Here is a 22,267-nt window from a genome sequence, read left to right as displayed (position 1 = left end):
AGCATGGACCAGTTGGGCCAAATGACCAGTTTCTGTACTTTACATTCTATATGAACTTTGGGCTGCAAGTTTGCTTGGTGTAAGATAGTAAGAGATTGGCGTTAGTCCACTTTATAATGAGCTGACATCAAGGCTTTGTCCCATACAAATTCGAGCAGATAATCAGGAAGTGCTGATGGCGGCTCCAGTGTATCTTAATTTTTTGAGCAAATCAATCAAACTGCAATGAAACGATGACCTGAAACTGGACCTGCCCGCTGTGTTATTTTTGTATATAAAACAGCGTAAACAAACACTTCAGGGATGCCATTTTTACTTGTAAATTAAAATTCTAGAAAAAATATAGTGGCAACAAACATAATGAAAAGGGGAAGTGTGCACCCACCATGTAAATATCTGATGGTATGTTTAGTCGGTGTTTTTGAAATGGCCCTCATCACGTGACCTGTATATTTTCTCCAGGAAGAACTACACTGGTCCCATTGGGAGGCCACTGTTAAAATGAGACACTTGAGGTCATCAGTTTGAATCATTGCCTCTACAGCGGTGACTTGGCTGCACAAGTTCAACATCATCTGAAAGAGAGAAAGGGCAGGCCCACTGTTTAGTTCTACATTATGGAATCATTTAAGGCATTATTATCATAATGCTAATATGCATCTTAATAACAACAAAAAACATTCAGGCCCACGTTCTTTTGCCAAGAATGGCTATTCAAGGAATAGAAAGGGCAGCTCGCAATGAACATAACATAAGAACATAAGAAATAGGAGCAGGAATAGGCCACTTGGCCCCTCAAGCCTGCTCCGCCATTCAATAAGATCATGGCTGATCTTGGGCTCAAAGCCACTTCCCCGCCCGCTCCCCATAACCCTTCACTCCCTTATCTTGCAAAAATCTGTCTATCACCACCTTAAATGTATTTAATGACCCAGCCTCCACAGCTCTCTGGGGCAGAGAATTCCACAGATTTACGACCCTCTGAGAGAAGAAAATCCTCCTCATCTCAGTTCTAAAAGGGCGACACTTTATTCTAACACTAGAAAATGCCAGAAAGTGTTACAATAGCAACAGCACGATGAGGAACAGCACCTCATCTTCCGATTAGGCACTTTACAGCCTTCCGGACTCAATATCGAGTTCAACAATTTCAGATCATAACCTCGGCCCCCATTATATTTTTATATATTTTTTATCCACACCTTTGGTTTGTGCCTTTTCCTTTTTTTCTCTCCCACATGGCAGCTGTCTCTCACTCTGCCAGCGCATTTCACACTTCATCTAGAGCCGTCTTTTGTCTCTTTACCTGTCCTATTACCACCTTGTCTCGCCTTGAATGTCTCTTAATGTCTCTTCACCTCCCAGACCTTCCCCTTTGTTCTTTCATCCCCTCCCCCATTTCCCAGCCCCCAAACTGGCCTTTTAATCTGTTTCATTGCCTGCTTTTTTTTCTCAGTTCTGAAGAAGGGTTTCGACTTGAAACGTTAACTTTGTTTCTCTCTCCACAGATATTGCCTGGCCTGCAGAGTTTTCTGTTGCCTGAAAGTGTTAGATTGTGTGTGCTTCCACCGGACGGAATTAGCTTGTACACTTCATATAACGACATCCTTTGTATTACAATGCCAGTCATTTATTATTCAGTTATTACTGAACACCTTCATTTTAAAATTTACTATTCTGATTTTCTGGGGTTGGGAGTGAATTTTTAAAATTGACAAGTATCGTGTTGGAAAAAGTGTTCCCACTTCGTGCCACTAAATGCCAACATCAATCTATTGGTAAGGAATAAGGTAAAAGCAAGCAATAAGTTTTAGACCAAAGTAGTTAAAACAAAACAAGATATATTTCCATTTGATATATATATATATATAAACATGAAACCGTAAATTTGAAATAAGAGTCATTTGTCCGAACACCTCGTTATTGCTTGACTTGTTGGGGTGACACAACCCCTTTAACAAAAATTAAGAGAAGGGGCGATCTTGCCAGACCTGGGGAGGCGGGTATGGAGGTGGGACTGCCGGGAAAATGGCAGAATTTGGGGGCGGGTACCCAACCCGCCTCCATGCCATTTTGCCAGGAGGCGGGTAGCCGTCCCGCGCCGAGTCCCGTCTCCTTTGAGGCAGGAAGGGATTAAAGCCACTTAACTGCCCGTTAACAGGGAGAAAATAGGCTTATCACCATTTTGCCCTCACAAGTGTGGGCTTCCCGAAGGCTCCGAACCCCGCCAGGTCACCGAGGCGAATAGTGGGTCTGCAGGGGTCGGGGTCGGGGGGGGTGCAACAGTGCGCTGTTGAGGTGAGTGATGGGCGCAAGTGTGGAGAGGTGAGTATCTGAGGTAAGTGCAAAGTGTTAGAAAAAGTGTACTTACCTTTGTTTCTTCCTGCAGGCTTCAGTCGGTGGGTATGCGGAGAATGTCCCACCTCCGCGGCAGAGATGACAGAAGGCCGTTGCATTCTCCAATGCAACAATCATCGCATTTCTGCAAAAGAAAGAGGTTTGATGAGTCTTGAATTCAAGACCTCATCAAACTACAGAGAATGTCAGTGTTTGACAGCTTCACAGAGCTGTCAAACGATGACAATTTGACAGATGAAACGTCATACGTTGATGTTCTCTGCCACCGGCTTTCCCTTAATTGGCCTGCTACGCCTGCTGGACGGACTTCAATCGACAAGGTCAATCAAGGGAAAATAGTGTGGGCTGGCCAGAAGTCGATGGAGGCGGGACTGAAACCCGACAAGTGGGAGTCCCACCTCCAAAAGCTCCCCATTGGAAAAATCACCCCCAAAATCTGTTTATCGCCATAATTGACAGCCCACTAGCAAAATCTCAGTCTGAGGAATCACACAGCAAGTTTTCACCTTCACCCTGTGGGCAGGCATCATTTCCACTGAAGTCAATTTTCTAGCACGGGCAGCCAATCTGCAATGCCATTTACATGCCCGGCCAGTGACTTGAAAATCTACCCCTTTAAGACTGTTCAACATGAAGAAGCAATTTAAAAAAATAGGCACTAAAATGAGCATTTTCATTCAAAAAAATACCCTAAAAATAAAAGTGACATGCGGGAAAGCAGAAATAAAAATGTTCGAAACACACAGTAACTCAATCAACAGTTGAAAGACGGGTATCAAGAGTAGGACTAGTTACACATGAAACTATGAATCTCTCCTTTCATACGCTGATAAGTCTACTGTGCATTTATATTTCAATGTAAAAAAGCTGCAGGGACTGATGATTTGTTAAAAAGCAGGCACATACTTTTTCTAAGCGTCTATTGTCGACTCTGAGCACAATGTATTCACTATGTAAACTATGTGAAGTATTGCAGTTGGAGATGCTTCAAAGATAGAAAGACTTGCATTTCTATAGCGCCTTTCACGACCACTGGACGTCTCAAATTGATTACAGCCAGTGAAGTACTTTTTGAAGTGTAGTCACTGTTGTAATGTGGGAAACACGACAGCCAATTTGCGCACAGTAAGCTCCCACAAACAGCAATGTGATAACAACCAGATAATCTGTTTTAGCGATGTTGATTGAGGGATAAATATTGGCCAGGATACTGGCGATAACTCCCCTGCTCTTCTTCAAAAAAGTGCCATGGGATCTTTTACGTCCAACTGAGAGAGCAGACTGGGCCTCGGTTTAACGTCTTATCTGAAAGACGGCACCTCCGACAGTGCAGCACTCCCTCAACATTATATTCAATTGTCAGCCTAGATTCTGTGCTCAAGTCTCTGGAGTGGGACTTGAACCCACAACCTTCTTGTTGTGTATGTACCTTTAAGAGAAGAACTGATTCTATACTGCAGTACTGGCAGTGACCACCCCTGTATATAAAGCCATAGCAGGCTTCTGTACATCAGTCTTGAATTACTCTCTGTTCAGTAAATATCTGTTTTATTGTTCTCCTGCAGTCTGAGTATTATTGATCCTCGGACACTACACTGGCGACGGGCAGGTTTGAACTCACCTGCAGTACTGCATCACCTCACGGGGATCTTTTCCATGAAGAGAAGCTTCTTGGAGGTCGAAGTCAGAACGGTGGGCGTCGACCGCGGGCAACCGCCCAGGGATCCATCGGAGAGTTGCAAGGGAGGCTGTGGAGAGCTGGGCCTGGCTCCCCAGTCGAGGTGCTCCAGCAAGTCGTGCGGGTAACAGGTAGTGCGCTAACCCTTCCGGACTGCGGCGGGCTCGGGCTCGATCGAGCGGCTCTGCAAAGGGGCCGTGCAGCGTCGTCGGGAGGAAGAGAGAGAGAGAGGGTGGAGCGCACAGGGCGCGGTCAGTGCTCAAGAACAGGGCAGCGTGGAGAGGATAGAATGCGGGGAAGGAAAAGTGATATGCGTCAAAGCTGCGGGTCGCCGCCATTACCCTGTAGAATGCTAGGAGCAGCGTGGCAGCAAGGGGAAGAAGGAAAAGCTCGGGAGGCGCCATTTTATTCCATTGGGGAAGAAGGAAAAGCGCGGGAGGCGCCATTTTATTACACTGGGGAAGAAGAAAAAGCGCGGGAGGCGCCATTTTAAATCACCCAAGATGCCGAAGAGTGGCAGTATCACTGCTTTCGACAACGAGGTAGAAGACTGGACCACGTATGTGGAAAGAATTGAAGTGTACTGCAATGCCAATGAGGTGGCCAATGGAAAGAAGGCGTCGGTATTATTAAATTTGATGGGCACGAGAACGTACGGCCTATTGCGGAATTTAATTACCCCAGCTAAACCAATGGAGAAAAGTTTTGAAGAGATTGTTAATATCTTACAGGAACACCTAAACCCTACACCACTGCTGATAGCAGAAAGATTCAAGTTCCATAAAAGAAACCAGCACAAAGATGAGAACAATGCTGACTATCTTATGGAACTACGCAAGTTATCGAAGCACTGCCAGTTCGGAGCACGACTGGCAGACACCTTACGGGATAAGTTTGTCTGCGGGCTCCAGAGTGAAGGAACCCAGAAACGACTACTTTCGGAAAAGGACCTGATGCTAGAACAGGCTTTCAGCGTGGCAGTATCCTACGAAGCAGCAGCACGGGGAGCTGCGGAAATACAACAGAAACCACAAGAATACAGCGCTAACGAAATGGCGTATGGAGCAGAAAAGTGCTATCGCTGCGGCAGAACAACCCATGATCAGAAGGACTGCTGGTTTAAGGACAAAGTATGCAGGCAATGCGGGAAAATGGGACATATAGCAAGAGTCTGCAGGTCGGGAAAGAAAACCAACACTACAAGAACTACTAAGGAAAAGTACAAGAAAGTAAAAAAAATGACAGACAGTAGTTCGGAAGATCAGGAGAGTGATAATGACTCCGGGAGCAGGAGACTAAGTTGTCTAAAGTTACACAACGTGATCGCAAAGGAGGATCACCGAACCATTTGGGTCACCCTCATGATAGCAGGGTCCCAAGTAAAGATGGAATTGGATACAGGATCAGCCCTAACTGTCATGAATCGACGAGACTATGAGCGGCTATTCTCACACATACCCTTGAAGGACACGTCCATTGTATTGAAGACATACACGGGGCAAAAAGTCTACCCCAGAGGAAAAATAAGGGTGCCAGTTGAATACAACAGCAAGGAAACACAGAAACTGTATCTATATATACTACCGGATGGAGGACCACCACTATTGGGACGTGAATGGATCCGAAAAATACAATTGGATTGGCATTCCATTCAGGCGCTAACTGTGACTGATAAAAAGGATGATGACGTCACACCTGGACGACTGTCAAAAATTCTAACTGACGCGAAAGAGGTGTTCCAACAAGGACTTAGGACTCTAAAAGGAGTAACGGCAACGATAAAAATCGAAGATAACGCAAACCCAAAATTTTTTAAGGCCAGACCGGTACCTTACGCGATCCGCCCAGCCGTTGAAGCAGAGCTGGAGAGTCTGGAGCGTTCGGGTGTGCTGTCCAAGGTGGACTGGAGCAAGTGGGCCACACCCATTGTTCCTGTAATGAAGAAATCATTGAGCAGCACGCCTGGGGAACCGAAGAAGGTTCGCATCTGTGGGGACTTCAAGGTAACTGTGAACCCAGTCCTCCACACAGTACAATATCCACTTCCACGGATAGAAGATATTTTCGCCTCACTATCTGGAGGGAAACGCTTTACAAAGATTGATCTGGCCCAAGCGTATCTACAAATGGAGGTGGAAGAAGCATTTAGGAAATACCTCACGATAAACACTCAAAAAGGCCTTTACCAGTACAATCGACTGGTATTCGGGGTAGCATCAGCCCCGGCTATTTGGCAGAGGGTGATGGAACAAGTCCTGCAAGGGATCCTGGGGACCCAGTGTTATTTGGACGACATCCTGGTTACGGGCGAAAATGACAGTGAACACCTTGCCAACCTGGAGCAGGTGCTCACGAGATTACAGGAATATGGGCTACGAGCCAACCGCCCCAAATGCGAGTTCTTTAGGAGACAAATCTCGTATTGTGGCCACATGATTGAGGAGGAAGGGTTGCATAAGTCGCCGGACAAGATTGAGGCTGTAGTCAAGGCTCCAGCACCGGAAAATGTGTCGCAACTGAGGTCGTTCCTCGTGTTGGTGAACTACTACCATAAGTTCTTGCCGAATTTATCTACAATTCTGCACCCACTGAACGCCCTACTGCAAACTGGAGTAACATGGAAATGGAGTGATGAGTGTAAGCGTGCCTTTCAGAAATGTAAATGCCTAATCACTTCAAAAGAAGTATTGGCCCACTACAATCCAACACTACCGATTCGGTTAGCATGTGATGCGTCTCCCTACGGCATCGGAGCGGTGCTGTCACACAAATTCCTTGACGGTTCAGAGAGGCCAATAGCCTTTGCGTCGCGCTCATTAACCTCAGCCGAGCGTAACTACGCCCAGATTGACAGGGAGGCCCTCAGCCTGGTGTGGGGGGTGAAGAAGTTCAATCACTATCTGCATGGGCAGAAATTCACCCTACTGACTGATCATCAGCCCCTGGTCTCCATTTTTAACCCAAAAAAGGGCGTTCCGGTGATGACGGCGCAACGGCTGCAAAGATGGTCACTTTTTCTAGGGCCACATCAGTATGACATAGAGTACAAGGGTACGAAACAGCATGGAAATGCTGATGGGCTGTCGCGCCTACCGTTGCCTACGGTAGAGGAAGCACCTGCAGTGGACCCTGTTGAGATATTCCATGCGACCATAGTCGAATGTCTACCTGTTACAAACTCAAGTATAGAGAAGGAAACCCGAAATGACCCGACACTCTCTCGGGTCTATGATTTGACAGTGAAGGGATGGCCAGCACATGGCAACTCACTGTTGCCAGCATTCTCGCCAAGGAGAGAACAGCTGTCAGTGTGCCGGGGGACCTTGATGTGTGGATCACGAGTGGTAATTCCACCCAAGTTGAGAGATAGAGTGCTCAATGAGCTTCATGAGGGTCATCTGGGAGGGGTAAAAATGAAGAGCCTAGCCAGGACGTTTGTGTGGTGGCCAGGAATCGATAAAGAAATCGAGGATATGACCAAGAGATGCACAGGATGCCAGAAGGTCCAAAACGCTCCACCACAGGCCCCGCTACATCCATGGGAGTGGCCCTCATCTCCATGGCAATGGGTACACATTGATTTTGCTGGTCCATTTATGGACTCAATGTTCCTAATCGCTATGGACGCCCATTCGAAATGGCCAGAGGTCATCAAAATGTCCCCCACCACCATGGAGAAAACTATTGCAGTCCTACGGACCATCTTCGCCAGGAATGGCTTGCCAGAACAGATTTGCTCCGACAATGGGCCACAGTTTGTGTCAGAGGATTTCCGGAGGTTTCTGAGGAATAATGGGGTGAAGCATTACACATCTGCCCCATATCATCCAGCCACAAATGGATTGGCTGAGAGGTTCAGACCTTTAAAATGGCAATAAAGGCAATGCATAATGACGACATACCACTACAACACAAGGTGGATAATTTCTTGTTTGCTTACCGGAATGCGACACATGCAGTCACCAACCAAGCTCCAGCCATAATGTTCTTCAACCGAAGGCTAAGATGTCGCCTGGATTTTCTCAAACCAAACATAAGACGAGATGTTGAGGATAAGCAATTCCAGCACGTAAATGAGAAGCCAACCAGGAGCTTCAAGATAGGGCAACCAGTCTTGGCCCGCGACTACCGAACAGAAAAATGGCAGCCAGGAACGATATGCACACAGCAGGGACCACTAATGTACACAGTGGACGTTGGAGAGAGCATCATGAGACGCCATGCTGACCAGATTCTAGAGTCACAGGAACAAGCCAAACCTGTACCACAAGCAGGTGCACCTGGTAATCAACCCGAAGTACAGATTGCGTCTACCTCAGAAGCAGTGGTATTGGAAGCTGACGAACCAACCAATGACAATGAACCAGAATCAACTCCGCCGCAAGAACAGGATACTCGAGAAAGGCGCTATCCAGTCAGGATCAGGAAGCCTCCTCAAAGACTGAACTTATAAATGATTATTTCAGTTGATGTATATAGTACAGAGAAAATTGTAATTGTAATTAGTTATTATTTAGTTGTTAAATGAATGTTATGTACTGTTTATCTAAAAGGGGAGAAATTGTTGTGTATGTACCTTTAAGAGAAGAACTGATTCTATACTGCAGTACCGGCAGTGACCACCCCTGTATATAAAGCCATAGCAGGCTTCTGTACGTCAGTCTTGAATTACTCTCTGTTCAGTAAATACCTGTTTTATTGTTCTCCTGCAGTCTGAGTATTATTGATCCTCGGACACTACACTTCTGACTCAGAGGCGAGAGTGCTACCAACTAAGCCTCAAAAGACCTCGAAAAGAACGGAAGTCCCAACTTACATGGGTTACTGTTTCTTGGAATACTGTACTCTCATCTTGTGTCCGTGTTTCCATTATTGCAGCCTCTCTCTCGGATGGAAAAGCAAAGAAAAGGTGCACACATTTTAAAAGAATTAAGGGCAGTCCTGTTTTCACGACACATCTCAGTGTTTCCTGAAAATAGAAGAGGCAGAAAATTTGGATTATTTATGTTACTGAGTAAAGTATGTTTCATTCATGTTATTTTTTATCATTGGGCATGTACTGGAATCAGATCATTCCGGCTGATTAAATATTAATTATGTATAAAGCTCTAAATTGAATCTCTTTGCAGTGGGACACAGTTTAGGACCTCAATGGAGGACTCAGTGAACACGTTCATTTTACAGAAAGTAAATAGCAGATTGCAACTGCAAGAACATACTTTACTAAAAATAAACAGCACTTTGAGATGTCCCCTGTCATCAGATAGAAGGACCGATTCTGTGGTCAGATGCCCTCACAGAGAGAGCTAGTCAGGAAATCGTGGATCTATAAGCATCTGACTTTCTGTCATATATAACTCTGACTCAGATTAAAACTAAAATTGATTTTGGTTTTGAAATAGCATTTATAACATCCAGGTAGTGACGACCTACATTTGACCAACACAATTCCGATTAGTTTCCTGTATCCAGTGCTGTACTGAAAAGAAGCATGAGCGAGCACAGAATCTAAGCTGAGACTCCAGTGCAGTACTGAGGGGATGCTGCACTGTCGGAGTAGTCGCCTTTTGGCTGAAGCCTTAAACCCCTCAGGTGGACGCAAACAATCCCACGGCGCTTTTCGAAGAAGAGCAGGGGTGTTCTCCCCAGTGTTCTGGCCAATATTTATCCCTCAACCAACATCACGAAAACAGATCATTATCGCATTGCTGTTTGTGGGAGCTTGCTGTGTGCAAATTGGCTGCCGTGTTTCCTACATGACAACAGCGACTACACTTCGAAAGTACTTCATTGGCTGTAAAGCGATTTGGGAGGTTGTGAAAGGCGCTATATAAATGCAAGTCTTTCTTTTCATTTATAGTTTAAGTTTCCAGCTGTTCCCCGTGAAGTGTCACTGTGCCAAAATAAAGGCCACACCCCAATGCACCAAGCACCAAGGCTGGTAGGGATGTGCTGCAATACGCCAATAACTATCGCTACAGATTATACTCAACGTTACAAATATAAAGGCGACTACATGACGAGGCAGGCCAATAGGCCCATCTAACTCACACTTCCAAAGTAAGCTAAGCTCTTCCTATCACTGAATCTAACTTCTTCTTAAAAGGCTTTGCTACCCGACCTAGATGGGCATTAAAGAGTGTTAATCACTCTTTGCGCGAAGGCGCGCTTTCTAATTTGAGTCTCGAATTAGTCTTTTACCAGTTTGCACATATGGGCCTAGAAATTCGTCTTGGGTATTGGACGGGCGGTATTGGATTGGCCTCCCGTCAGGCCCAGCCCCTGATATTCAGCTCCATAGACTGCAATGGCACTGAATATCAGACGCTGGGTATAACGGATGGCCGGCCCGATACCGCCCGCTTTGCTCCACCGCCCGGGACGAATTTCTAGGCCATGGCTCCTTGTCCTGCAACCATGGTTTATGTAATGTATGTACCTTTAAGGGGGAGAACTACTTTTTACAGCTCCTGTATCCTGTAGTACCGGCAGTGACCACACCTGTATATAAACCCTGAGTAGTGATCTGTACAGTCAGTTGCAGTTTGAACCCTCATTCAGTAAACACCTGTTGATCGTTCCCTGCAGTCTTTTGTCTGATTATTGAAGGACACAACATTAAGATACCCGGATCTAACAGTTTAACTTGAAATAGTGCTCAGGGTTAAGCTTTTCGCTACCCCTTATTATCCCTGTATACCTTTATCGGGTCCTCACTCATTTGCCCCATTTCATCAGGAACGGTAGTGTCGTGGTTCTGTTAGGGGACTAGTAGGAGTAACCCAGACAGCGGGAGTTCGTAAACCCACCATCGCAGTTGGAGAATTTGAATTCAGTTAACAACAAAAAGCTGGCATTAATTAAAAATAAAATTCTAGTGTTAATTTAAAAAAAGTAATTGCCGCTTAATTGCCCTCTAAAGTTTGTATCAAACCTGCAGTGGTTCAAGGAAAAGGCCCACCGCCACCTTCTCAGGGCAGCATAGAAGATAGGAGCAGGAGTAGGCCATTCGGCCCCTCGAGCCTGCTCCGCCATTCAATGACTAGAGATGGGCAATAATTGCCAGCGATGCCCACATTCCAAGAATGAATAATATAAAAAAGGCTGAAGAGGTCAAGTTTTTCTAACCATTCCTCTGATAATGCTCGTGTTTAAAGTAATTACCAACACATTTCAACTGCTCCAGATTTTTAAAAAAAACACTGTGCAGCGCTTGTAAAATCATGATAAAAAGATGTGTCGAATGTAATATGGCTCAGTAAAGCACTGCACATACACTACCTCTACTGTTGCAAGCTTTAAATCTTAACAGAGGCCAGGTTCAAAATGAAGGCAATCAGCGGGACATATTTCTCAATGAGTTGCTTTATGTGGAATTTTACCATCGTTAAACTGACAGTCCAAGGATGCAGGTTTTATCACTCGTGTCGAACAAGTGAGTTATGAGCACCTCCTGCTGGCTGGCAAAGGGGGCTACACTGTCAGCATGTTTTACATTAAAAACCAGAACAGATGCTACATTTTTTTTAGCAGTTTCTTAAAAGCCACTCGTGTCAGATCTGAAGCCAGAAATACCACAGTCGCTTTGACAGTAAATAAGACCGTATCATAGTGTTAACTAGAAAAGGCAGCCACCCAATTAAGAGACTCGCATCGGTGTCCCTTCTGCTTATTTATTCCACCACCACTTTTTGATGGTTCTGTGTGTGACACGATTTTCTTAATTCTTAAACAGGTGTCATGTGCAATGCTCCCAGCCTCATAGGGCTGAATGCTTTGTCTGCCATGTGTTGCAATATTCCAAAGCATTAATTTGATTTACACAGTTGAAATATGTTACTCATTGAAACAAACAATTAATAATATGTACTGGATACGTTATCCTTCATTACTGAGTTTGCTTCCTTATCATGTGATGAAGTTGTGTTCCAAGTTAAATGTTATCAAACACTGTTACAACCTTGTACAGGAAACTCTCTTTAAACCGGCAAAATTCAGGAGTAGGTTCAGGTAAGTTTTACTATATATTAGTGGCCGTGTAACCGGGGTTCCTGCACCTGTAGCCGTGCAACAGGGGCTCCTGGATCTGTGGCCGTGTAACCGGGACTCCTGCACAAGTGCCGTGTAACCGGGGCTCCTGCACCTGTGGCCGTGTACAGGGCTCTCGTACCTTGGTAAGTATACCTCTCTGTAATCCAGACTTTTTGATCAACCGGCACCACGCCGGTCCCGTCGGTGCCGGATAAAAAAGAGTTTCCTGTACTTAACATCACACCCACACGCTAAGTTACCAAATGATAGAAATCAAGAACTTGCATTTATATAGCACCTCTTCATGTCCCAATGAGCTTCACAGCCAATGAATTACTTTTGAAGTGTAGTCACTGTTGTTTTCTAGGCAAACAGGGCATTGAATTTGTGCACAGAAAGTGCCCATAAACAGCAATGAGAAAAGTGGCTGGTTAATCTGCATTTGAACCTGTTGATTGAGGGTTGAATACTGGCCAGGGCCCTGGTAGAATTACCCTGATCTTCTACAAATGACACTATGGGATCTTTTATACCCAGCTGAACACGCAGACCGGGCTCAGGTTTACCGTCTCTTCTCATTGAGATGGCATCTACCAACAATGCAGCACTCTCATAGCACTGCACTGAAGTGTCAGCTTAGATTCGGAGCTCAAGTTCTGAGCGGGGCTTGAACCCGTGACCTTCTAGACTCAGAGGTGAGATCTTAATGAAATGCAAGTATGCAAAACAGAAAGCATCATTATAAACATGAACGTCTCTATTACTTCAACTCTAAATATTGATTTTATATTTGTCTAATAAAAAGAATGTTTGCAATTATATAGCGCCATCAGGACATCCCAAAGTGCTTTACAGCCAATTAAGTATTTTTGAAGTGTAGTTACTGTTGTAATAGAGGAATCGTGGCAGCCAATTTGCGCACAGCAAGCTCCCACAAACAGCAATGTCATACCGTTTTTAGTGATGTTGGTTGAGGGATAAATATTGTCCAGGACACTAGAACTCCCCTGCTCTTCTTCAAAATAATACCATAGGATCTTTCACCGGAGAGGGCAGACTTGGTTTGATATCTCATCTGAAAGACAGCACCTCCAACAGTGCAGCATTCTCATTGAAATGTCAGCCTAGATTTTGTGTTCAAGTCTCTGGAGTGGGATTTGAACCCACAACCTTCTAACTCAAAAACAAGTGGGCTACTAACTGAGCCCCAGCCAGCACCTTGAAACCCAACATTGTCAGTTCAAACATTGAATTCCCTCACAACGCCAACAGTGCTCTGTTGCTCACTGTTAATCAATGTAGTCTTGCAATACCAAATAAACTGGGCCACTGTGTGAACCTGAGAGGCAAACACATGCCCTACCTTGTTACGGAATTATACATCGGCACTCCAGTCCAGTGAGAACTATCACCGTAAGGATTATATCTAATATGGCTTCTGTATGTGTTATCTGCTGATTGAGACTTGAATAAACACACCACTGAATAAGGACATCAGTTCACTTTTTCACTTACTGAGTCAGCTGCAGATAATAGATGAATTGTTTTTAGTAACTGCCACCCCTCGCTGCTTCCCACATCTCGTTTGCATTGGAGGAACTCCTCAACAATGAATCGTGCTTCGGCTGTCACAAGAATATCAGAAAATTTGTTCTCATTAAAAAAAAGTAGTTTTCATCCATGGTCAAAACAATCAAGCATGTTTAAAATTGCCCCTGTCAAGACACGCACATGAATAATCCGAGAATCAGGACAAACTTAACCAACAATTGCGAATGGGTTTATTAAAACGTAGTTACCTCCTGCTTTGTCAGCGAGTTTCTGTTTGATTGTTTGAACCATTACTTTAGAGGCTTCGATGGAGAATGGCAAAATGCTCGGGAACATCATCATCCAGTTAGTTGAGATGTTGTCAAAAGCCTGCAATAGTGAATAATAACAAAAAAGGTCAAAGAACGTCTTCAGCTAATGGATTTAACACACTGTGTTTAGACAGGGCGATGAATTGAAGTTCACAGGTGGGAACCTAAACCTCAAATTTCAAGACAGTCAAGTTAAAAGACATTATTGTATTGGTGTAAATCTGGCACCAAATTAATAGTATATGAACATAAGAACATAAGAAATAGGAGCAGGAGTAGGCTATTTGGCCCCTCGAGCCTGCTCCGCCATTCAATAAGATCATGGCTGATCTGACCTTAGCCTCAACTCCACTTTCTTGCCCGCTCCCCATAACCCTTGTGACATGAATCAGCTGAGCGGCCTGCGGGTGGCGCTGTCCAGGGAGAGTATAAATACTCGGGCACGGGCCCAGCTTGTGCAGGACATTCTTAACAGGAACTAGTGAAGGACACAACTAGACCTCCATGTTGTAAAACAGTTGATTAAAGCTTTGTTTAACGCTTAGACCAAGTGCCTAGTAGTTTTCTTACGTCACCTTGTTTTTCAAAAATTTGTCAATCTCCGCCTTGAATATATTCAATGACCCAGCCTCCACAGCTCTCTGGGGTAGAGAATTCCAAAGATTCACGACCCTCTGAGAGAAGAAATTCCTCCTCATCTCCGTTTTAAATGGGCGACCCGATATTCTGAGACTGTGGCCGCTCGTTCTAGATTCCCCCACGAGGGGAAACATCCTCTCAGCATCCTCCGTGTCGAGCCCCCTCGGAATCTTATACATTTCAGTAGGATCACCTCTCATTTTTCTAAACTCCAATGAGTACAGGCCCAACCTGCTCAACCTTTCCTAATAAGACAACCCCTTCATCCCAGGAATCAACCTAGTGAACCTTCTCTGAACTGCCTCCAATGCAAGTATATCCTTCCTCACTGTGCTTTAGGAGGTGCAAAAAGTCCACTGGCAGGAGGGACAGTAACCAGAGGACACAGATTTAAGATAATTAACAAAAGAACCAGGGGGTGAGAGGAGGAGATTTTTTTTACGCAGCAAGTTGTTATGATCTGGAACACACTGCCTGAAAGGGAGGCGGAAGCAGATTCAATAATAACTTTCAAAAGGGAATAGGATAAGTACTTGAAGGAGAAAATTTTGCAGGGCTATGAGGTAAGAGCAGGGGAGTGGGACTAATTGGATAGCTCCTTCAAAGAGGCACGATGGGCCAAATAGCCTCCTTCTGTGCTGTATCATTCTATGATTCTATGAAAAATCACTGGGATTACAGGGCGTATTTGCATTGTGTTGGCTTCAGTGTAACAGCTGGAGTTTTCAAAATATCAACTCTGGCATCAGGGACAACCCTGACCCCAATCCATTTCATTGGCCGGCAATCCAACTGAATGAGTATGAAGCCACAAAAAGTAGACTTCACACACTGTGCTTTAGTTTCAGCTTTCAGCCTGTGTAACCACGATGCCATTCCAAGCCTCCAAAGTGCCAGCTTGGGTACAACAGAGCAGGAGCGAGTAAGGCACGGCTGTTTTATACCTCCTGAGTTACGTCGCACCAGCATCGTAACGCTGTCGCTTTCCTTAGTTCGGTGCTGTGTGACTCAGAACCATTAATAACGGGATTCTGCCACCAACCAGCTGCCAAGTAAATGGATGCAATAAAAAGTGGCCCAAGAATTTGCCAGTAATCGACTGAAAATCATCGCTCAGCAAACTTGACAATAATGACACCACTGTAGGAGTCGCTGGAAATAAACAGACTGCGAGACTTTCATAGCAGCAAAGAAAAATGCGTGTTAGCTTTATTAACTCTCCGCATGGACTGAGGGACTCGGCCTCGTCGCAGGGCAATGACATCATCACACAATCGACGACTCTTAAAGGGACCCTGCCCCGATAACCCAACTAAGTTCTGTACATAACGTGGAGCGATAACAACATTGGCTATACATAGTGAATTGTGTTACTGTCCCTACGTGGTCTCCGCCACATACGAACCATTAATAACGGGATTCTGCCACCAACCAGCTGCCAAGTAAATGGATGCAATAAAAAGTGGCCCAAGAATTTGCCAGTAATTGACTGAAAATCATCGCTCAGCAAACTTGACAATAATGACACCACAAACGTTAATTCTTCATCGATCATGAAGGATGAGGAGTACGCTGGCAGCTGGTATCGAGCACTTCAACGACTGTTAACACAGAAATAGAATCAAGACAAATAAAAATGACCCCATAAAGCTGTCAGTATAGTTGGGGGGAGGGGAAAGAACAACAGCTACCTGGAGTGATTTCAAGACCCTAACCTACTCCTGAGATCCAAATGATGGTTTCAAACCTTGTAACCTTGGTTCCAGTCATTGCAGGGTCTGAGCTTCTCCATTAGATTACCACCTCCTAATCGTTCTCTAGAAATCCATTGCTCTTTATTACTTTTTCTTGCTGTCATTTTAGAAACGGAATTAATTTCAATGGAGCAGGCTCTCCAGTGCTGGCGGTTTTCATATGGTTGGGTAGGCATGTCGCAGCTGTGCATTGTGACCCAGCTGCAGTCATACTCCATATGCCCGTCAACCCATACAGTGAAAGATGTGATAGGCTCACAACCACAGCTCTCGCTCTGGCTAACTCCAGCGTAAGATAGAGGGCAACAAGAGGGTTACGGATTAAAGAACTCTCTCTCTCTCTCCCCCAGTTGCTTTAATATTAAATAAGAATTCTTTGCCAAATAATGCTCGACTGAATTATCCCTTCTTGTTTAAGGATAAGGGGTAAGCCATTTAGGACTGAGATGAGGAGGAATTTCTTCACCCAGAGAGTGGTGAACCTATGGAATTCTCTACCACAGAAGGCAGTTGAGGCCAATTCATTAAATATATTCAAGAAGGAGTTAGATATATTTCTTAAGGCTAAAGGGATCAAGGGATATGGGGAGAAAGCAGGGACAGGGTACTGAATTTGGATGATCAGCCATGATCTCATTAAATGGCGGCGTGGGCTCAAGGAGCCGAATGGCCTACTCCTGCTCCTATCTTCTATGTTTCTATATAACAACAGAAAATGCTGGAAAAACTCAGCAGGCCAGGCAACATCTGTGGAGAGAAATTAGAGTTGACGTTTCGGGTCAAACCCTTTTTCAAAACTGGAAAGGAAATGAAATAGATCGAAGGCAGGGCTGCGATAGAATAAAAGAAGTAAAAGAGACATTAAGAGGTATTCAAAACCAGACGAGATGGTAATAGGACAGTGGAGACAAAAGACGGCTCAGATTAGATGTGAAGTGTACTGGCAGAATGAGAGACAGCTGCCATGTGGGAGAGAGAAAAAAAAGGAGGGGGGGTGAAGGGAAGACCCAAAACAAAGGGGTGGAAAAAAATATAAGTAAAAATGTAATAGGGGCCGAGGTTATGATCTGAAATTGTTGAACTCGATATTGAGTCCGGAAGGCTGCAAAGTGCCTAATCGGAAGATGAGGTGCTGTTCCTCGAGTTTACGTTGAGCTTCCGTGGAACAATGCAAGAGGCCAAGGACGGTGAGGTCCGAGTGGGAATGGAGCGGTGAATTAAAATGACAAGCGACCGGAAGCTCGGGGTCACCCTTACGGACTGAACGGCGGTGTTCCGCAAAGCGGTCACCCAATCTGCGTTTGATCTCCCCAATGTAGAGGAGACCCCATCATGAACAGTGAATACAGTATACTAGTTTGCAAGAAGTACAAGTAAATCGCTGTTTCACCTGGAAGGGATGTTTGGGGCTCTGGACAGTGGGAAGGGGGTAGGTACAGGGGCAGGTGTTACATCTCCTGCGCTTGCATGGGAAGGTGCCAGGCAAAGGGGAAGGGCTGTTGGGGTGATAGAGGAGTGGACTAGGGTGTCTCGGAGGGAGCAGTCCCTACGGAATGCTGAAAGGGGAGGGGAGGGGAGGGGAAGATGCGTTTGGTGGTGGGATCACTTTGGAGGTAGCGGAAATGGCGGAGGATGATCCGTTGAATGTGGAGGCTGGTGGGGTGAAAGGTGAGGATAAGGGGAACCCTATCGTGGTTCCGGGAGGGAGGGGCAGGGGTGAGGGCAGAAGTGCGGGAGATAGAACTGACACGGTCGAGGGCCGTGTATCTATGTTTCTCTGTTTGTTCTAAAGCTGCTGACTCATACTCGGGTGTGGTTTCACAGGTAGATGCGGTCCTCTGCTACAGTGTGCAAGTGGCCATTCTTCACGTTAGAGCTTAGACAGTGAGTGTGGGTCGGCCATTCAACTGTGGGGCATCATAGTGAATGAAAGTCCCCTTCACTGCGTACACTCTTCAGCAGGACTCACTCAATAATGATTAGGAGCAGGAACCAGGCAGATCATTCCTTTCCTAACCAAGGGACGCTAAAGCTCATTCTAATGTTCCCAGTTCTGCCCTGGTTCTGATCAGCTAGCTCCGCACAGGTTAGATATCAAACCCGGGACCTCCGAGTTTATATAGTTCTGTACCTTAACGCACAGTATATTTACCCATTCATAGAAACATAGAAGATAGGAGCAGGAGTAGGCCATTTGACCCCTCGAGCCTGCTCCGCCATTTAATGAGATCATGGCTGATCATCCAAACTCAGTACCCTGTCTCTGCTTTCTCCCCATATCCCTTGATCCCTTTAGCCTCAAGAAATATATCCAACTCCTTCTTGAATATATTAATGAATTGGCCTCCACCGCCCTCTGTGGCAGAGAATTCCACAGGTTCACCACTCTCTGGGTGAAGAAATTCCTCCTCATCTCTGTCCTAAATGGCTTACCCCTTATCCTTAGACTGTGACCCCTGGTTCTGGACTCCCCGCCATCGGGAACATTCTTCCTGCATCTAGTCTGTCTAGTCCTGTTAGAATTTTACAAGTTTCAATGAGATCCCCTCTCATTCTTCTAAACTTCTTCAATCACTGAGGAAGCTCAGACAATGTATTTCATAATTATCGAAAATGCTGGAAATGCTCAGCAGGTCAGGCAACATCTGTCGAGAGTGAAACTTGGAGACTAAGGGAATCAATGGATACGGGGATAGTGTGGGAACGTGGAGTTGAGGTAGAAGATCAGCCATGATCTTATTGAATGGCGGAGCAGGCTCGAAGGGCCGAATGGCCTACTCATGTTCCTATTTCGGATGCTCTTATGTTCTTAAACAGAGTTAACATTTCAGGTCAATGACCTTTCATCAGAACTCATTGACCTGAAACGTTGGGCCCGATGTTGTGGATTGTGTGGAAAATGGTCGGATTCCCCCGAATGTGGGGTTCTGACACACAAAAAAATGTGTCAGCCAGCTGCACGCAATTTTCCCTCAAGTGGCCAATTAAGTTCCAGCGTGTGGACAGCCTTGCTAATTGTCCATTTCCAGTCAGAAAGCCCCACAGTATGATGTCATCATTCGTGGTGCTTTCAAGGTCCACAGCAAGCATTGCTTCCTCTGTTGGCTTCGAAACGAACCATACAGGATGGCAGAGGAGCCTGCAGCAGCTGTGGCCAGTGCCAGACCCCGAGCTGCCTCCAAATTCGACGAAGCTTCACTGCAGGCATTATTGGATGGGGTTAGGGCCCACAGGGAGGTCCTCTTCCCTAAGTCAGGCAGGAAGAGGCCTCCCACTGAGACCAAGGCTGCATGGATGCAGGTGTCAGCAGATGTCAACTCGAATGTGCATGTAACCTTGGCATCACATCTCTAACTCCTTCCTCTACTCCCCCACAGGACCATCCAGAGCCCCCGTCCCCACTGTGGAGGAGGAAGAGGCTTTGCAGCCAGACGCCTCAGAGGAAGCTCCAACCTCTGAGGGTGCAGCGTCAGCAGAAGTAAGCGCACCCAGCACCAGCGCAGACACTCACACTTCGGGGGGACCTTCGGGACATAGAGTAGTGTTGTCACCTGGTGTTTCACAGCTCACAAGTGAGCATCAGCAGATTCTGGAGACAGGGACAGCAGTGGCGAGTCCTCGTCGGAGGGCACAGGACTCTGCCAGCTCAGCTCAGCTGCGCTGCATTTCGACCCTCTGCCTCTGGCTCCATCCGCAAGAGAAGAGGTGATGGATCTCCATGCATAGATGCAGGAGTCTCTGGAAGGTTTTGTCTCCAGGGTCGCTGCGAGTGTGGAGCGAATGGAGGAGTCCATAGCGACCATGAGCAGAGCCTTTGTGGAGTCATTGGCGCAGGAACGCATCACCATGGAAAGGCTGGCAACCTCCATGGAGGAGATAACTCGCCAGGGTACGGAAAACATGGTGAGCGCTCATAAGAGAATGACATCACTTGAGGAGCGTTGGCCATCTATTGAACAGAGAAACCAGACCTTCATGGAAGTCCTTCTGAGTAGGACAGCCAGTGCAGATATGGGTCCCCATGGCCCCCTGAAGCGCAGCAAGGTGCTCTCAAGCCACTTCCAAGCGCTGGCCCCTTCTGGCCTGTGCAGCTTCCGGTGAGTGAGCAGCAGCCTGGTGCTCCTGGTGCTCATCCTGCTGTTCCTGGTTCTGCTGCTGCCGCCTCTGCTGCTGGAGATCCTCTAATGGCAAGAAGGGAAGGAGAAAAAGGCATCCCATGCTTCTGGTAGATGCCTCCGCTGAGGAAGTGCTGAGTGAGGGTGGCGAGAGGGGCTTCCCAGGAGATCACATTGGAGAAGTGTGTGAGGCTCCAACCTTCCACAGCTGTGCCTAAGCCTTGAAGAAGTAGCCCCAAGCCTGCAACAACAAGGCCCTTCAACATACAAATGCTGTCCCTTTAAATCGCAGCTTTCCCGAATGACCTGCAGCTGAGAGCAAGCAAGCCGGCAAGCTTCACGCCAGGTTTCATCAACGGGGTTCCCCGCAGGCGTGTTTAGCGTGGGGAACCCCTGAAAATTGCAAGGGCACCCTAAAATGGCATTAAACATGCCAATAATTGCTGATTAGGGTCCCGACGGCCAGTCCCGCCAGCAGCGGGCAGGACTGATTCGGATCGCGGAGAAACGGTGGTCTGAAAGTCGGACAGGGCGGGGAATCAGGCGGGCGGGGTCACGACCCCCTATTTCGTCAATTTTCGGCCCCCGCCCGCATGAAAACCCGCCCGACGGCTGGCAGAAAATCGGGGCTGTTAACTCTGTTTCTTGCTCCACAGATGCTGCCTGACCTGCTGAGTATTTCCAGCATTTTCTGTTTCTATTTCAGATATCCAGCATCTGCAGTATTTTGCTTTAGTATTTCATAATTATGTTTATCATATATGTACAGATACACACACATACATATATATATACACACACATATTATCTATATATATTTCTGTATATACCTATATAAATACACATACGTGGAACTGATTGAGTGCAATCAGAAACATATAAAGATAATAATCTCATCATATCTCAGCTTCCTCTTCAAAAACTTTCTTCCCACTTTAACACTAAGTGCAAACTAACAGCTGATAGATTGCCACAGTGTTATGAAAATCACGAGGCCAAAAACACGTACCTGCAGGAAGAGAGCAATGAGCCCATTCCACGTTTTCCATTTCTCTTCTTGTGTAAGAAGAGGAAGTGAGTGGAGATAATCAGAGAACTGCCTCTCCAGACATTCCAGAGCTGCCGCTTTGGTGTCCTGTTGCTCCTTGGATTCCAAGGTCTGGTTCACTACATTTTCGCCTCCTGTCCGTGGAGAGGTTACATTACATTGTGGCGGGTCTGTGCATTCCTCTAGCTGATTCAACACGTCCATATCTCTTTCCACCTGCTCGAGTTCCCCCCTTTCCTGCAACAGGAAAAAAAGTGGTTTTGCCATCTGCGTACGATAGCTTAAATACGCCTGGATTTCACCGCCATTAGGAAACAGAGGCAAATGTTCGCCAGACTAGTTTAGCTTTGCGATAAACAACGGTCGATTTTCCACTTTGATGCTCCCTGGAGCACAGCCGTGCCTGTCAGGAGCACATATCAGCAAATTGTGCACCCCCCGACATCATTTTCCCCCAATCCCCGATTTTCCCTGCACTGTGATTTTCATAAGCCTGCGATTGTCCTCCCCCCGCGATTTTCCTCACGCCAAGTGATTTTCATGCCGTCCGTGATTTTACTCCAGCCCCTGATTCCCGCCCCCCATGATTTTCCTCCCTCCTGTGATTTTTCACCACCAACCCCGCCACCCGCCCCACCCCCTCAGGATTTTCATGTCGCCTGTGATTTTCCTCCCTGTGATTTTCCTCCAGCCTGTGTTTTTCCTCCCCACCCCCCCTGTCCCCGTGACTTCCATGTCGTCCGTGATTTTCCTCCCCCCACTGATTTCACCCCCCCATGACT

General features: G+C 46.2%; 1 protein-coding gene across 1 annotated transcript in view; it reads right to left on the bottom strand.

The window, feature by feature from the left end:
• wdfy4 (WDFY family member 4) overlaps positions 1–21,720 on the bottom strand; it is a 351,018-nt gene extending 329,298 nt beyond the window's left edge. The window contains exons 1-5 of the mRNA XM_085970369.1: positions 21,447–21,720; positions 13,867–13,987; positions 13,583–13,692; positions 8,853–9,005; positions 386–575 (exon numbers count right to left, since the gene is read on the bottom strand). Coding sequence (XP_085826495.1) covers positions 386–575; positions 8,853–9,005; positions 13,583–13,692; positions 13,867–13,987; positions 21,447–21,689 — 817 coding nt within the window. The 5' untranslated portion in view covers positions 21,690–21,720. The remainder of the gene's footprint in view (positions 1–385; positions 576–8,852; positions 9,006–13,582; positions 13,693–13,866; positions 13,988–21,446) is intronic.
• Between the last annotated feature and the right edge of the window lie 547 nt (positions 21,721–22,267).

This window comes from Somniosus microcephalus, chromosome 29, assembly GCF_052327205.1.
Source record: "Somniosus microcephalus isolate GS21.2 chromosome 29, FLI_Smic_1.0, whole genome shotgun sequence".
Classification (NCBI taxonomy): Eukaryota; Metazoa; Chordata; class Chondrichthyes; order Squaliformes; family Somniosidae; genus Somniosus; species Somniosus microcephalus.
The sequence above is the reverse complement of the archived record's forward strand: the minus strand, read 5'-3'. Positions and strand labels throughout refer to the sequence as shown.